General features: G+C 38.2%; 1 protein-coding gene across 1 annotated transcript in view; it reads right to left on the reverse strand.

The window, feature by feature from the left end:
- GRPR (gastrin releasing peptide receptor) overlaps window positions 1-13,067 on the reverse strand; it is a 79,467-nt gene extending 66,400 nt beyond the window's left edge. Inside the window, exon 1 of the mRNA XM_034435995.3 lies at window positions 12,288-13,067. Coding sequence (XP_034291886.1) covers window positions 12,288-12,703 — 416 coding nt within the window. The 5' untranslated portion in view covers window positions 12,704-13,067. The remainder of the gene's footprint in view (window positions 1-12,287) is intronic.
- Window positions 13,068-18,767: the final 5,700 nt, after the last annotated feature.

Below are 18,767 nucleotides of genomic sequence, written 5' to 3' on the forward strand. Positions count from 1 at the left end.
CACGCAAATCTACCCGATTGCAACAATACAAAGTTCCTTCAACATCCACTAAATAGGAATGTGGAGCCACTTGGTGTAAGCAACTACTCATTTTCCAGTGACCTGTTCAATCTCCAGGCAGCAGTCTCATCCGAATCCGTTATCCGATCTTCAATTCTGGCAAATCTCTAGCTGAGTTGTCATATCTTGCCTTGACCGCTTGTCTCTTCAGCCGTAACTTTTCTGGAACCTTTTCTGGGTTCTTAATTCTTCTGATTTTTTTTTTAAAGTTCTCCAATTACTTAAATCCAAAACAAACTTCTAGTCGAGTTTTATCACTTTATAACTTCCTCCTTAATCTTCTTCTTCTGTCCTTCACACCTATTAGCTGCTATTATAGCTCCAGGACTTTACAGTTATTTTAAAAGTCTTTTTTTCTTTCTTTCTCCTATGAGTTAAATATCACTCACCCGGCTTCAATATTCTGTTCAATTCTCTGCTCCTGCCCATTGCTTAATCCGGTTGCCCCAGTTTACTGGCCGTAATGGCTGCCGCCCCCTGCTGCAAAGTCAGAGAGAAAAACCTCCGACCTCTGAGGAACTTGCCTGTTCCTCTTGGTTTTCCGAGTTGCCTCTCTTTCTTCTCTGTCCCTGCAGGACAGATCTTATCCAAAGACCCCTCTGAAGCGGTTCGTCAGCCCTGGATTTCGCAGGGTTCATCATAGCCTGCTAATCCTCGACTGTCTCGCCGCGATGCTTCCAGTCGAATCTATTCTGATACTTGTATTCTTTCTTTCTTTCTTTCTTTCTTTCTTTCTTTCTTTCTTTTTTCTTTCTTTCTTTCTTTCTTTCTTTCTTTCTTTCTTTTATTAGATTTATATACCGCCCTACTCCCAAAGGACTCAGGGTGGTGAACAGGCACAAAATAAAATACATAAATACAAAATTTAAAACACATAATTAAAACCAGATTAAATAATTTAGCCCAAGACAATTAAAAAATCCCAATAATTTAAAATTATAGTATTGATAATTCATCATACTTGGCTGTTGTTTAGAGACTCTATTAACACAATCCTTACCCCGCTCTAAGACTCTCAGTCGTTTGTCAGTAAGTTCTATATTCTGACCCATCTCAATTGCTGCTTGTAATCTTAAATTATGCTCCCTCAAGAGACAGCGGCATGTGCTTTCACTAGTAATGCCCAAAACTATTTTGTCCTGAATGAGCTCATTCCTTAAGGGGCCATAGTCACAACTGGTTGCTTTTTCCTTTAAGTGTGGGGCAAATTTATCTATCGTTTCACCTTCTTCTTGCTTGCAGCTGCCAAATATGTATCTTTCAAAAATTACATTTTTGAGAGGTCTGAAATAAGTCTCTAAAGCATCTAGAATAACTTTGGTATCTCTTTCTTGCTCCACAGAAAGGGTTAAGGTGTGTCTGTAGATATGGAGGCATTCACTGCCCATCAATCTCCTTAATGTGGCAGCTTGAACTGCTGCCGACTTCTCTTCCAAGCCTGTGCCTAAGGCATAATCTTCGAACTCTGCCCTGAACTTATTCCAATTGCTGCCGCAATTTCCACTCATCCTCATAGGCTCAGGCAGAGGTATACTGTTAGCAACTGCCATACTTCCACTGCTTAGCTTTCAGAAGTATGCTTCAAATGTATCCGGAAAACATGGATTCAGACTTCTGATACCATGTTTCAGGTAAGTTTAATCATAAGTAGAAGAAGAACCCCCAACAAGCCATCATTACAGGTATATATCTACATATGACAGGAACCGGAAATACCTCATAGACGCAGCTGAAGGCATTCCTCGAGAGTCAGGGAATCCATCTCAAATTAATCCTGCCAAGACTGCAGACATAACCCTTGTAACAGTAATCCCTGTTTTTATCCTTTCAAGGGATATTTCCCTTGCTCACCACTGTACATTCATAGCCTAGACCCAAATCACTGAATTAGAAAGTTACTCTCTTCCAAAAGCATTAAGTAGTACCATTCACCCCCTCCCTTAAATGCCTTGCTTTTTTCTTCCTTTTTCTCCATCACCTGGCATAATAGGATATGCCATACTTAGATACTGGCAATACCATGTTAAGATACTACATAGTGCACTCAGAAGAAAAGTACAATATTAGTAATATAAATATATAAATGATAAGTTTTAAAGACTTTCAATAGGAAGTGAGTACAGGGCAATAGCACAATATAAAAATGATTGTGTGATTATTGCAGGGCCGAGCTGAGGATTTTGTACAGTATCTGTATGATAAAATAACTCAGATTTGGGAAGACTTGGCCACCGACTGGGTTAGTTCAGACGAGATGACTGAGGCAGGCCTTGAGAGTGTTATCTGGGAGGAGTTCGATCCTGTGGCTCCCGAGGACGTGGACAGGATCTTGGGACGGCTGAACGCGACCACATGTTTATTGGACCCGTGTCCCTCCTGGTTGGTGCTGGCTTCCCAGGAGGTTACACGAGGCTGGCTCCAGGGGATTATCAACGCTTCTTTGAGTGAGGGTGTCCTGCCGGCCGCCTTGAAAGAGGCAGTGGTGAGGCCTCTCCTCAAGAAGCCATCCCTGGATCCGGCTGTTTTGGCTAACTATCGTCCAGTCTCCAACCTTCATTTTATTGCAAAGGTTGTTGAGAGTGTGGTGGCGCGACAGCTTCCCCAGTACCTGGATGAAGCTGTCTATTTGGATCCGCTCCAGTCCGGCTTCAGACCTGGGTACAGCACGGAAATGGCATTGGTCGCATTGGTGGATGATCTCTGGAGGGCCCGGGATAGGGGTTATTCCTCTATCCTGGTCCTATTAGACCTCTCAGCGGCTTTTAATACCATCAACCATGGTATCATGTTGCGCCGGCTGGAGGGATTGGGAGTGGGGGGCACCGTTTTGTGGTGGTTCTCCTCCTATCTCTCCGACCGGTCGCAATCCGTGTTGACAGGGGGGCAGCGGTTGACCCCAAGGCGCCTTGTTTGTGGGGTGCCACAAGGGTCAGTCCTCTCGCCCCTCCTGTTCAACATTTATGTGAAGCCGCTGGGTGAGATCATCCATGGTTTTGGGGTGGAGTTCCATCAGTACGCTGATGATACTCAGCTGTACATTTCCACCCCAGACCATCCCAACGATGCCTTGGAAGTGATGTCCCAGTGCCTGGAGGCCGTGCGGGTCTGGATGGGGAGAAACAGGCTTCGACTCAACCCTTCCAAGACCGAGTGGCTGTGGCTGCCGGCGTCCCGGTATAGCCAGCTGATGCCATCGCTGGTTATTGGGGGTGAATTATTGGCCCCCACGGAGAGGGCCCGCAACTTGGGTGTCCTCCTGGACGCACGGCTGTCTTTAGAAGGGCATATGACGGCCGTGGCCAGGGGGGCTTTTTATCAGGTTCGCCTGATACGCCAGTTGCGCCCCTTTCTGGACCGGGACTCCCTACGCACGGTCACTCAAGCACTCGTCACCTCTCGTCTGGACTATTGTAACGCTCTCTACATGGGGCTCCCCTTGGGGTACACCCGGAGGCTCCAACTGGTGCAGAATGCGGCCATGCGGGGGATTATGGGAGCGACAGGGCGCTCCCATGTGACTCCTCTCCTGCGCGAGCTGCATTGGCTTCCAGTGGACTTCCGGGTGCGCTTCAAGGTGCTGGTGATCACCTTTAAAGCGCTCCATGGCTTAGGGCCGGGGTACTTACGGGACCGCCTTCTGCCACCAATAGCCTCCCACCGGCCGGTTCGCTCCCACAGAAAGGGCCTCCTCGGGGTGCCGTCGGCCAGACAATGCCGGCTGGCAACCCCCAGGAGGAGAGCCTTCTCTGTGGTGGCACCTACCCTTTGGAACAATCTACCCCCAGAGATATGAATGATCTCCGACCTCCGGACTTTTCGTCGGGCCCTAAAAACTTACTTTTTTCAGTTAGCCGGTCTGTCTTGATTTTATGGTAGGTTTTAAAATTTGATACGGATTTTAAATTGACAAGTTTTAAATTACGGGCCAAATTTATTTAATTATTTTAAATCTATTTTTAACTGTAATGTTATGTATAAATGTTTTTATTTTGGCTGTTCACCGCCCTGAGTCCGAAAGGAGAAGGGCGGTATAGAAGTTTGAATAATAAATAAATAAATAAATAAATAAATAAATAAATAAATAAATAAATAAATAAATAAATAAATAAATAAATAAATAAATAAATAAATAAAATTGTATATCAAGTATTTCATTCTCTCCCACCTTCATTCCTGCATATTTTTTTAGATTGTGAATCTGAGGACAGGGGCTGCTCACATTTTGCTGACAGCTCAACAGTGATATACAATCCTTGTTAACAGCCACAACTAGGACTGGCAACTACTGTTCCTGGATCATGGCCTTATCACCTCCAGATTGGATTACTGCAAATTGCTGTACAAGATTTTGTCCTTGAATAGTATCTAGAAGCCTCAGCTGGTACAGAATGCAATGATGTGGGCAATTATGTGCAATCCTAGAACAGCACATGTTATCCCTCTGCTCTGCAGTTTGCTAGTTTGCTTCCAGGACTAATTCAAGGTACTGATTTTGACTTTTAAAGCCCTGCATGGCATGGAACTGGGATATCTGAGGGACTGCGTCTCCCTGGGTACAATGGCTCACCCCATTAGATCCGTCAGAGTAGGCATGCAATGAGTACCATTGGCTAGGAACCTACATTTGGGACTCTCCAGAGACATGCCTTCTCTGCCATGGCACTTTTTTTATGGAATATTATTCCATTCCCCAAATTAGATTAGTTCCATCCATACTCCAGAAGGCCCTCAATACCTAGATATGTAATCAGGCCTGGAGCTCCCAGGGAATCAGAGATATATTCAGATGGCTCCATTGCTAGATACCCATTCTTTCCTCCCTTTTCCAAGGGTTGGTATATTTGTTTTTATAGTTTTTATTTTAATCTGGATTTTATAGTTTTGTATTGCCTGTTTTTTAAATTTGATGTGATTCAGTGGTTCTAAGCCTCTCAGAGTCATGTATTGTGAGATTGTAAATTTGATAAATAAATAAACTCAGTTATTAAGCAATAGATTTGTTAAGTGAAACATGTGGCAGTGCCTTTTTGCCTTTTGTCAGTTCTGCTGTGGTGATTAAGTGAATCACCCATGATCATTCAATAACCTTGTGGCTGGGACCTTGCAATCTTGCTGATTTTAATGTGCAAGAATGCTTGTGTTTCCCTTAATAATTAGGGAAATGTTAAGGACACATGGATATTGTTTTCTGCACCATTTCTATCCAGATGGCAAGGTTAAGTTTAATCATACTTCTTGTTTTTGTTTATCATCATTTTTTTTAATTCCCAGAGTTAAATTCCCTTTTAATTACAAGCTTATTTATTTGAACACTGAGTTTTTAATATTAGACTTTTTATTAAGCATATTAATATATGAATAATGTTATTTTTCTTGCTTGCTTCTTTGCTTGCAAAATAATTCAATATTTTTGATTTTGAAGTGGTGGTTATTGTTTGCATATTCTGTCCTCATTTGTTTGAGTCCCTCTAGTATGATCTATGCATAAAAATATGATTTAATGCACAGTCTGTAACTCTTTATATATTCAGTGAGGAATTTGCAAAAGGGTCATCATAAACACATCTATAGCACATCTCTTCCCCATTTTATTTTTGCAATTCTTGAAAAATAAATTCCACAATTAAAAATAAATGTATGATTATGTTATTTCAAATCCAGTTTTTCATTTCTTTTTTTGTCCAAAGTGTAGATAACATTATTATATGCATATAATAGCCATTTTATTCTCTTATACAATAATGTCTGATATTTTCAACTACCACCTTCATCAATGCTGTCATTTATAATTATTTATCTTCTTTTTAATTTTATAGAGCATTTTCTTTTGAAAACTTTCTGAACTGTATTCTTAGTTCTGATTCTCTAGTGGCATCAGTTTATGAACAGCAGTTTAGAGTACAGACTCAAGGGAATTTTGCTTCCAATATGAGATCCTGGACTATCAACTTTTAGTACAGTTTTGCCAGAACTCCTTTTCATTGTTAAAGCTAGTACTTTCAGTGATGCTGAATTTCTGGAAACAGAAGGCTAAATTCTCTTCATAAATCCCTTTAAGTTGACTAAGATGCCTTTCCAAGTTAATAAATACATTTGAAATCAGCCTACAGAGAAGGTCAGAATGTGCAGAAAACTAAGGGCTTCTGTGTCTCCTCTGTGTAGACCAACTGGAAATGAAGTTGTCTTAAGAAATCCTTTCACATATTTCATTTCCTTCCATCATTTTGGCTACTGTGATACCCACTTTTTTTTTTTTTTTGGATTCACCTAGCTCCCAATGTGCTTATTTTCTCCTCCTCTGCACACAAGAAAAGCAAGCAGCAATTACTTCCCCGATCTGGGGGTGTCTTTTGAGGACAGGTTAAAAACAAACAAAAAGCCAGAACATATTTACAGTTCTTCTCCTCACTTAAATTACAAAGTCCAGCTTTTCCTGGCAGACAGCCCAGTATAAAACAGCCATTGAAGGCCAAGAGCCATAGAGTACCAGTCAACTGGTACAGGGGCATTTATTTAAGATAAAAGGTAGTTCAGCAGATGGACTGGATTGCTCCAGTTATGCCAGCTAAACATTGCTTTTTAGGCAGAGGGAAAATTACCTCAGTGGAGATCACCTTTCCAGCATGCTAAAGTTATGCAGGACATGACATTATCCATTAAAGCCTTCTGAATTGGCATGTGGCCCATCCTGGAGCAGAGGCAGCCACAAAGTTCAGATTAGTCCTAATTCTTTCTTAGTAGCTGCCTTGCACACAATGCCCAACCCAGGATATTCCCTGAGCAAGAGAATATGGCTCCAGCTAAATAACTGAATTGAAGCTCATTACAATGATAATAAGACAAACATTGGATAAACAGGAGACATAGGTGCTTTCCATATGGGTATTACTCCCATCATCCCCAGTCAGATATCCTATAGAACAATGGTTCTCAACCTTCCTAATGCCGCGACCCTTTAATACAGTTCCTCATGTTGTGGTGACCCCCAACCAGGGGTGGGTTCTAAATATTTTTACTACCGGTTCTGTGGGCGTGGCTTATTTTGTGGGCGTGGCTTGGAGGTCATGTGACTGGGTGGGTGTGGCTAGCTGGTCATGTGACCAGGTGGCCATGGCTATGTGTATAGGGACTACTCAGAGGGCTGAAAAAAGTCATTTCTGACAGGTCCTCGCACTTATGACCATCCTCACATTTATGCCCGTGCAGCATTCTTAACAACCATGTCACTCATTTCACAACTGCTTCTCTTCACCATGGTGACAAGATAGGGCAAAAACGTAAAATGTGAGGACAGTCATAAGTTCGAGGACTGGTCAAAAGTGCGAGGACCAGTCAAAAATAACTTTTTCAGCCCTCTGAGTAGTCCATATGCACAAAAGGACTACCCAGAGGGCTGAAAAAAGTGATTTCTGACAGGTCCTCGCACTTTTGACCGGTCTTCGCACTTATGACTGGTCCTCACACTTATGCCCATTGTAGCATTCTTAACAATGTGTCACTCATTTCACAACTGCTTCTCTTCACCATGGTGACAAGATAGGGCAAAAATGTAAAATGTGAGGACAGTCATAAGTTTGAAGACTGGTCAAAAGTGCGAGGACCAGTCAGAAATAACTTTTTCAGCCCTCTGAGTAGTCCATATGCATAAAAGGATACAGCAATAGAGAGGGATGAAGGAAGGGAAGGGAAATTAGAATAGGAGTGAAGGTAAGAGAGGGAGGAAGAGAGGAGGAGAAGGAGAAAGGAAGAGGAAGTAGGGAGGAGAAGAAGAGGGTGAGGAAGAGAAAGTAAGAAGGAAAGAAAAGAGAGAGGTGGTAGGTTTGAGGAGAAAGATTGCTGTACAATAAAAAAATGAAAGGAAAGAAAGCCAACCCCAAACAAATATAAAGATATTAAGATAAAGAATGAATTGTTAAACTTTAAAGAATAAAAGAGAACAAATATGAATAAATAACAATAATTAGAAACACACATACAAACATACAATGTATTTTCTTTGAACAGAGTATTTGGCTGGTTCATAAATTTAAACAGTGTTTAGTCATTTCAATTAAATTTACAATTTCTATATTTTCTTTTTGCCATATTTATTCCTCATCTATTTTTGTAAAAAACCAATATTACCCTTCATCCTCATCTCTAATCTTAATCAAATTCAATTTTTCCCTTCTATTCTATATTATACCCCTTCCCATTGTCATCTATTTTTATATCCATCCTTACATTGGTTAATTATGTAATATTACAGTTGTTTAATATGAATTCAACATTTTAATATAAATCAATTAGTTATATAACTACCTTTTTTGTATATTAATCAATATGAACATGAATATTCCAATTATTTCCATGCAATCCAATTTCTTACAAATCAATTAATTATATTTACCAATAATAATAAACCAAATAATTTCCCCCATATATTCCTCCAAATCAAACTTAACCATTTCTGCTTTCAACACAATATACAATTAATAGTATCTCAATTATTACAATTCCCTAGTTAAATAGAGCTTTTTTTCTTTTGTGTTTTAAAATCTCCTCTTTTTCCCTAAATTTCCCGTTGTTTGCACCTACCTTTTTGGTGAGGAAAAAGAAATCTGCCTGCCTAATTTTCCAACGTGCAAAACCAACAGCCTGCTTTACTTTCTCTTTCGTTTTTCAGTATAGCTAGGGGGAAAAAAAGCTGCACTCTTTCCAAGCAAGCAGCAGAGCTCTGAGCAAAACAGCTGAGCCGATCTAAGCAAGGGCTAATTAGCCTATGCTGAAGCTCCGGGGGCCAATAAAATTACAAAAAAACACCGAACCCTTTGTTAAATTGCTGGCTCCCCCGCCCCTCTCACCCACCACTATTTATTGGCAATAAATAGTGGTGCGGAGGGGCGGGGCAAGCCAGCAATTTAACAAACGGTTCAGCTGCACCACTGGCTATAGGGCGGCCCTTTGAAGCCCTGCGGCAAGAATTTAAACAGTTTTTTTTTTCCTCTAGCCATCGGAGGCAGCAATAGATTGGGAGTGGGCGGGGTAAACGAACGGCCGGCGATCCAACAGAGCAGAGAGTGAGGGTGAGTGAAGGCATGGGGGGGGCAAGAGAGGGCTTTGGCGACCCCTGTGAAATGGCCGTTCGACCCCCAAAGGGGTCACGACCCCCAGGTTGAGAACCGCTGCTATAGAAAGAAAGAATGGAAGGTTTGTAAGCCACCTGAAGTCACCAGAATTGGGCAGCTATATAAATTTGTTTAATAAATAAACAAACAAATAAATACAGGTAATCCTTGTTTTATGACCACAATTAAGCCAGAATTTCTCTTGGTAAGCATGACAATTGTTAAGGGAATTTTGTTCCATTTTAAGACTTTTCTTGCCACAGTTTTTATGTGAATCACTGCAGTTATTAAGCTAATAACACAGTTGTTAAATGTATCTGGCTTCCCCATTGACTGTGCTTGTCAGAAGGTCACAAAAGGCAATTCCATGACCCCAAGATACTGCAACTGTCATAAATACATGCCAGTTGTCAAATATCCAAATTTTGATCATGTGACAATGGGAATGCTACAATGGTCATAAATTTGAAAAATGGTCATCAGTCCCTTTTTCAGTGCCATTGTAACTTTGAACAGTCACTTTCAATTGTAAGTTGAGGACTACCAGTAAAATATGTTTTAGTCTGAAAGGCATCCTATTGGAGAAGCTTAATCAGAAGATCCCTGACTTCCATATATATATATAGATAGTCAGTCTATCTAAAGGAGCCCTATGTATCAGTTCCACTTCATAGCTCTAACGAAACTAAGAATCCAATATGGATTTGTCAAAAACAAACCATGCCAAACAAATCTTATTGCATACTTTAGCAAAGTGACTAAATTAAGAACTTTTAAATTAAGAACTAATTCCTTGAACTAATCAAGGAAACCTAACCTAGAACTAAGGAGAAATTTCCTGAGAGTGAGAACAATTAACCAGTGAAACAACTTGCCTCTAGAAGTTGTGGGTGCTCCATAACTGGAGATTTTTAAGAAGAGACTGGACAGCCATTTGTCTGAAATGATATAGGGTCTTCTGTTTGAGTAGGGGATTGGACTAGAAGACTTCCTAGGCCTCCCTTGCAACTCTATTACACTGTTTTTTGGTTAAGTGGTTGAGGAATATAAGGCTGTTATTTCAATAAAAATAAGTGTATTTGTTTTTCCTTCATATTTGGACTGTGTTCCTCATATATCAATATTAAATATTAATTTTATACATTTCTATACAGCATTTTTGCAAGTTATTGAAAATCCATGCATACATTTATTATTTTCTATAAGGGGTGCTGTTATACCTCATCTTCTGTTGGGACCATGGGAAATTCATGTTACTACACGATCATCATATTTGTAGAAGCCACTCAGAGACTTATTATGCATATTTGAAGCTGCCTATTGCCAGTTAGCTTTTCATATTTTTAGATAACGATAACTTGCCCATGGAGTTATTTTTTAAGACAACTTTTCTAAAAAAGTTATTTCCCCTTCCAAAGAACATAGTTCAGTACAAATTTCCTCCAGTTCATTCTGGATAATATGTGAAATGGCTTTGTGACATGTCTATTATCTGTGTCCTTTTAAAGAACTTTATTATTACAAAAAGAAAAATCTGTTGGCTTTGAGACATTGAGGTTTTCAATGTCACAAATTCATTCTTCATGTTTAAAAAATGTACTGTAGTCACTAGTCAGATGACCAGACAATGGGATTAAGTAGAAATGATTTTTAATCATGTTTTGTTTATGAATCTCTTCAAAATGACTCTGTAGCTAATACTAAATGAAGAGTCTCTTTGTTGCAAGTCAAGATAATAACCTTCCCTTACAATTTTAATACTAGTCCTTACTTTGTTTGAATGAGTTCTGCTTTATGCAATGATATTTTTTAATTGGATAAAAGGACACAGATAGATGTACAAGTATGTACAAAGATGTACAAATGTGGCACAAAATCACAGCTTTGGGGAACACCTATGGCTGTTCTTTTCACTTTCCTTCTCTAAATGCCCAGAAAGCAAACCCACCCCAAAAATAATCATATAATTTACTTTGAAATTATGCCAGATGTCAATTCTTTGTCATATTTGTTTTGGACAAAGAATTCTAGATTTTAGACATAATTTTAAACCAAAATAAATTTAATTATGAAGAGGTACTTTTTAATGGTTGCATCTAATTCTTTTTAGAAGAAATTAGCTTATTTAAGCAATGAATGTATATATAAAACTAAATGGAAAAATTATTAGACAGACTATTCATTTCCTATTTATTTATTTATTTATTTATTTATTTATTTATTTATTTATTTATTTATTCAATTTATATGCCGCCCCTCTCCAAAGACCCAGGGCAGCTCACAATACAAGTAGATGCCTAGTGAATTGGTTAATATAGATTATTTTTGTTCTTCAGGAACAAATTCCTTATCTTAAGGAATTTATTAATTTAAAAAATCTATGCAAAGCTCTCTTTTGTTCTGTATTATTCTAAATAATTGAAGCAAAAGAATTTAGCACCAAATAAAGCTGTTCCTTCTGTGATAATTAAGGTGTTTCATTAAACTCCTAAGATTTGCAGAAAAATAAATTAATATGGGTTCTGAACATGTGTTTTACCTCAATTCATCACAAAGGAATACAAACTACAAATGTGTTAATTGTAAATTATCTTAAGTAGATTTATCACTAGGAAACCTTATTTTTTCAATACAAAATATTTTAAATATTACAAATAAGCTTAGAATATTTCTTGAATTTTTAATTAAAAAACAAAATGAGTAAATAATATTCCACCTGTAGACCTATCAAGTGTTAAAAGTTATTTGCATTGATTTCAAATGTTAAAAGCAGTTTAAAGCAGCAACTCTAAATCTATACATTTAGGTATGTAAATCCCATTGAATTCAAAGAGTTTACTTTGAATAAACTTGTATCAAATTTCATTATAATAATGATTCAGCACAAAAATAGATTACTGAAGTTAAAAGATATCACAGCCATCCCCCTTGAAAAGTTAACTATCTTACCATGTTTCATATGTAGCTTTAAGTGATACTAAGCATGATTTTCTTGGCTTCTCATTATAAATTAGTCATAATCTTTTTCTTGATTACATTTCAGCCATGTTAAAACTGCAATCAAGGTTTGCCTTCAGACAATACGACTGAATCTCAAGAGATGTTCAAAAAGGCACGTACCTGTCTGCAGAAAGAGCCATGAGGGTGAAGACTGATACCCCCACTGAAGTAAGCTGGATAAAAGAAATAAGTTTACATCCAACTCGACCAAAAAGCCATTCAGGAGACAAATATCTGCTGGCATCCACAGGAACACAGGTGATCAAAAGAAGCAAGTCTCCAAAAGCCAGACTGGAAATGAACAAATTGGGGACATTTCTCATGGACTTTACTGTACAAAAGATTTTAATCAGGGTGATATTGCCAATTAGCCCAATCAAAATGATGATCCCATAAATAGCTGGAATTGCATATAGGAATCTGTAATAAAACAAGTCCTCACCCGAGAAAGAGAAATTTGTATGTTGATCAGTAGAAACATTACAAAGAATTAAATCACTGAGTTCTGTATCTAGAAAAATGCAGTCCTCGGCCATTCTTGGGATTTGGCTAGGAAATGAATGTTCAGTTTAAAAGGAAAAAGCACGAGCAAATTGTTTTGAGTTGTTTGCCTTCCTCCTCAGTAACTATTGACAGAAGTGGTTATATGTGATATTCCTTATCATGAAAGACACTCATAATAAATAAGCTTATTCAAATGAGCAAGTGTCAACCTAGTTTCATTTCCAAAACTGTTCTCTTTGTCAGTTAGTTAGAATGGTGAATAAATATTTTCCTAGTTTGTCAAGAGCAAAAGATGCCATTGATGCAAAGCTATCCAGGTCCAAGATCTATGCAGCTTTCACTGCCAAAATATATATATCACATTTTGCAAGAACAATTGGTCATTGCTGCCTGCCTTGTCTTTTCAGCCTGCATTTGTAGGTTGTGTTTACAGCAAAAGTAAGGAGCAGCTCTTTTAAACACACAAATGCTAGAGGCAGGATCTCTGGGACGTCAGCACTGCTTGCTTTACTTCACATAATATTGCAAGCTTCCTTCAATGGATATTTATTTAATAGATGTAGGAAATTTCTTGCCTGTTTTTTGGGGCATGCCAGCCACCTACTGGACAAGTTCATCATTGCCCCACCAAATAGAGTCAGAATCTGTTTGGAATATTTTTGTTCTAATGTTTCTCTGTAGGATACATTTGTGAAAAAAGCCCCAGACTTTTGCCTTTGGTTTAGGGGAAAAGAGAAAGAAAAAATAGTTTATGGTTTATTTTAGAAATGTGAGTTAGGGAAAGGCTCTGTGTATTCAGTTGAATAATGCAAATGATATATAATCGTGGAAGGAAAACTGATTTTTCTAATATTATTAAACTCTAGTTTTTATCAGCTCCATCTAGTATGGCCAGAAATGATGAGAATCAGAATCCAGCAACTTATGAAGGAGTAAGTCCCAGTGAATAGGACATAAGTGCTGTCCAGCAAACAAGCTGAATTTCACATCTGTTTATTTGGCTAGTGTTGCTTGGGGGAAGGCAGAATTTACTACAATTACTACAACTGGTGTCCCAGAAAGTATTACTTCTGAAATTATTTCTCTCAGGATTGCATTACAGATAGGTGGTAAGCAAGTACTAAAAAAGCAGCAATAAGAACTCCTCCAAAATTAAATCAGAAAAAAAGTCAGATATCAGGAAAACTTGAATTATTTTTCTCAGATGATAACAGATGCAAAAAATTAGGTTTCATTTGTTTGAGGACTCCACATCATCCAAAACCCCCATGAACTGTCCAAAGCAAAAGCATCACCTCTGTTTTACTGGTAAGTGACAATAAAGTAGAAAGAGGAAATGGAGTTTTGTTTTTTTCTGGGTAGAAAGAATATTTTTTGCAATTACCCTTTCAAAACCCAGGTCATTCAAGCTCTTTTTTAAAATGCCCTAGTGAAGCAAAAAAGGGAAGCACAGAAATTAGAATCTTCTTTCTTTCTTTCCATGTGTGGAAAGTGACAATCAGAACTGAAAAATTTGGAGGACTGGTAGGGAGCACACCGGAGCAGCAAAACAGGCAATTTTCTTGCAGTTAGATTTTAATCTCATCGCAAAAATTCAGTTAAGGCAATGTCAGCAGAAATTGAATTTTAAAAAAACACGGACCAGGAAATCAAAAGGAAACCATTGGCCAATGACACTTTATCCATTTGGTCACAAATGCACATTTTATTACTGCCACATTCACCCTTAAAGTTACAATTTATGTTGGCATTTATATTTTGCCCTGGTTCTCAATAATGTTGGTTTTAGGACAAAAGGTCTTGATGTAAATTTCTTTCCATGGAATCTTTAGCCCAAAACTTGATTGTTCTCAAGAGGATTTTAAAGTCTCTCTTTTTGTAGTGAAGAAAGGTCCCTCTCCCCAGATAGAAGAAGAAACTATGAGGCAGTAAATAATTCAAACATAATACAAATAAATCAAATACAAATGATTAAATCACAACCGTTTAAATCCTTTCAACTAAAACACTAGCCTTGTCTGACTCATTTCCAGAACTGACAGCCAGAGGGCTAATCAGAAAGACTAACAAAACCATCAGAATGTAGCAACAAAGTAGCCAAACACGTAACCCAGTAGCAATATCTTGTTAAACCAATTACCATCTTTTGTTAAATAAACAAGACACAGGAACTAGTCAAATTTCCCAACTCCATTTCTATTTTCAACAGAAATAAACCCTTTTTTCCTTCCAGACAAAGTCAAACTAAGAAAATGATCCCATCAATAGAAATAGAATTAATACATCACCAAATACAGGATTTAATTATCAAGGGCATGTGTTAAGCTGAAAGACTCAGAAAGAATATATAAACTCATGTTTGGATGTCAATCACTCTAGCTAGCCAAGAAACTTTGCTGAATGTCACTCGTCTTGGTTTCTTGCCATTAAAAGACTTCTTTCTGGCAGCTTTGCTTTGCTATTCCATTTATTCTTCAAAGCGTTGTTTCCCAGCTGGAAGAATCCTCATTGGGAGGCATTTTCCTCCCAACAGTAGAAATATACACATATCACAGATGCAATTTAAACAACAAATTTGTAAAATTCAGAACTGCAGGGCTATGTCATTAAAGCAAAACAATGTATTAACACCAGTTTGGATACAACTCTGACCTGGAACATAAAGGATATGCAAAGAAACATGTTATTATTTCTCATGACACGAGTAAGTTAATTTTTCAGTAAATATTAGCCTCCTCAAACTTCCCAAGATTTCCATACCATGAAAATTTCAGTATGGGGAGAAGAGGTTGTAGCTTTAACGCAGGCAGCTTTATCTTCAATGGACAGTGAATTATATTAGCAGGAATTTCAAAGTGCTTTAGGAGGAATGTTGAAATAATGCAATACGGAATTTTTCTAGAATTTGCTGGAGTTTGTTAATTTTGTTTTCCAGAAATAATGATTTGGTGGAGATTGTGGGATCTAGGAATGCAATTTTTAATATTACTTTAGAAAATGGGAAGTATTTCTCTGTCTTCTCCTTTACTCCAAGCCTATAATCTATCTATATTGTATTGGCTATAACAACATGTTAATTAAATGTTAAACTGTTTCCAGTTTAAATTAAGTGGTTCACTTCTTGCATCTTTGGGGAGCAATGCCTTCAAGTCAATGTTGACTCCTGGTGACTGCCTGGTCAGGTTTTCGTGGCAAGTTTTTTTTTCAGAACTTGCCTCATCCCTAGGTCTGAGGGAGAGTGACTGGTCCATGGACTCCCAGTTGGCTTTGTATCTAAGATAGGCTTAGAACTCACAGTCTCCCAGTTTTTCATCTGATGTTCCACCCACTACACCAAAATGGCTCTTTTGTGTCATTACCACCTCATAAATGAGCAGCAATAAGGATCGCATCAGTTCTTGCAGAAAGATGGTGTGTGTCAACCTGCTGCCTCTGTGGTAAATAATCTTCTGAAGGCCTCCATTTGAAGTGAGTACAAACTACTTCAGAATAATCTAACTTAGATTCAGGTGTAATTCTAATGCATCTATCTGAATAAATTCAAATTAAGTTGCACTTTAATAGTGCACAATCCTAATATAATCCATCATTTTGTTTTTGTCAGGGCATTGATTAATCCCATAATTGGCTCTGGGACAATCACCCTGATTTAATTAGAGGAGATGGATTGTGGCTTCCTCCAAGTTGCAATATTCTGAAAAGAAAACCCGAAGAAAAGTTCTCTAATAAAACTCATTTATTTGTTATAAAGAAAATAAAACACCTCACTAACTAAGAAAGATAATTGCTACATTTTGAAATAGTTCGGGCCAGCTGCTTTCCAGCAACCGGCAATCGTGGCAAGAGAACAAAGGGAAAAGAGTGTGAAGGAATGTGAGTGGATCCGGAAACACGTAGCTTACTGATAAGAAGTTGGCAAGCTATGGAAAGTCAGACAGTCCAGAAATGATTAGCTCAGCTGGTAAATAAAAGAACGCAGTGACATTCCCCTTCTTTTGCCAGTTGAGCGAATATCAGTACATCATCAAATAAGGCACATCTTCTTACGCAGATACTCGTGTTGAGCTGCTGGAAGTGGTTTGTTGAGCATGTCAGCAATTTGATCATGTGTAGATACATATTGCATTTTGACAAAACCTTGTTTCACTAAATGTTTTATGTTTTGATAACGGATGTCAATGTGTCTGGACCTAGAACCTGTGAAATGTGATTCAGAAATATAAACCACCGATTCATTGTCTTCCATCACTGTGATTGGTCGGATCGGGTGCGTCCAGATATCTGTGACTAAAGTATCAAACCAAGTTAGAGAATTACATGCATCTGAAACACAAGCATATTCAGCTTCAGTAGATGAACAAGAAACAAAATTCTGTTTACGCACTTGCCAATAAACAGGACATCCATTTAAGAACATCATATAACCTGAAGTACTTTTATGTGATTTCTTATCACTCGCCCATTCAGAATCTGCATAACAACATAATTCTGCATAATCAGTATGTGTTGGTTCTAACAATAACTTCAAATGTTTGGTGTATTTTAGGTATCTCAATAATTTCTTAATACATGTCCAATGAAACTGTTTTGCCTTACCTACGTGTCGAGATAAGAGATTAACAGTAAGTGCAATGTCGGGTCTGGTCCAACTAGTAATGTACAATAGTGACCCAATGACTGAACGATAAAGTGTTTGATCCTCGAACTCAGGACTTGCTTCTTGTGTCAAGTTATGAAAATCTGTTTGCATGGGTGTCTTTGTTGTGTTAGCATCTTTCATGTTGCAATGATGCAAAATTTGTTCAATTTTATCTTCTTGTGAAAGACTAAACCCCTTCTGTGTCTTTTCAATCTGAACACCTAAATAAGTGCTAATATGACCTAATGATTTCAGTGTGAAGTATCTCTGCAAAGCTTTGGCAAAAATTTCACTCATTTGCTTATTTGGACCAATATAAACAATATCATCAACATAAACAAGAACTATCTCATATGCATTGTTAGATCTTTTTGTGAACACGCACTCATCAGTTTCGGACTTAATAAAGCCTATTGAATTTAGTTTGTCAGTAAGACATAAGTACCACATTAAACCAGTTTGTTTCAGACCATAAAGACTTTAGGAACCAGGTATCCCCTTCTTGCTGTCGGAATCCTGGAGGACTTCTCACGTAGATCTCTTCGTCTAGGTCTGCATGTAGATAAGCCGTGTCAACATCAAACTGGAAAACTTCTAGACCAAGGATAGTTGCAGTTGCTAAAGCAATTTTTATACTCTCAGTTCGAACTGTCGGTGAGTAAGTATTTGTGTAGTCCTCAGGATAACGTTGAGCGAAACCCTGAGCTACAAGTCTGGCCTTGTGCAATGACTCACCATTTGGTTTCTTTTTGATTCTGTAGACCCATCGAGTGCCAATGACCTTTTTGTTTGCTGGAGGTTTTGCAGGTGTAAACACCTTAAGTTTCTTTAGACTGTCCATTTCAACCTGCATTGCATCATACCATTTGTCTTGCTCTGAATCAGGGAGCTGCTTGATTTGTGTGAAATTATCAGGTGGAAGTGTAACATTGCAAATCAAAGGAAAGGGTGCTTTTGTCAGTTGCCAAGAATATCGTTGTGGAGGGATTCCTTTTGTGGCCCTCTTGGAACGTCTCGGGACAACTGTCCAGTCTTCTTCTGCTTCGTCCTTGTCCTCACCTTCATCGCTAGCGTCAGCATCCGCGGCTTGCGAAGATGGAACATCGAGTTGAGAAGAATCAGTGGAATCTTGATCATCAATCTGCGTGGCATCAGCAGTATCATCTCTAGGAAAATAAACTCCAGGATCATTGGAATGAATCCTGGACCAGTCAATATCTTCCTCAAAATTAGCAGATTGGGAAATCACAATTATATGTTTAGAGTCAATAAACTTGCTCCATTTTGAATTATCATCAATACCCATAAATCTCAGTCTCTTTGCTGCTGGACTTCCTTTTCTTCTTTGAGCTAAGGGAATGTTCACCATAGCATATGAACCAAAAATATGGATGTTTTTTAAGATCGGGCTTGTAGCCATACAACATGAAGAAAGGAGTCTGATTTCTTACACTGCT

Source organism: Pantherophis guttatus, chromosome 5 (genome assembly GCF_059756535.1).
Source record: "Pantherophis guttatus breed Tessera chromosome 5, ASM5975653v1, whole genome shotgun sequence".
NCBI classification, from domain to species: Eukaryota; Metazoa; Chordata; class Lepidosauria; order Squamata; family Colubridae; genus Pantherophis; species Pantherophis guttatus.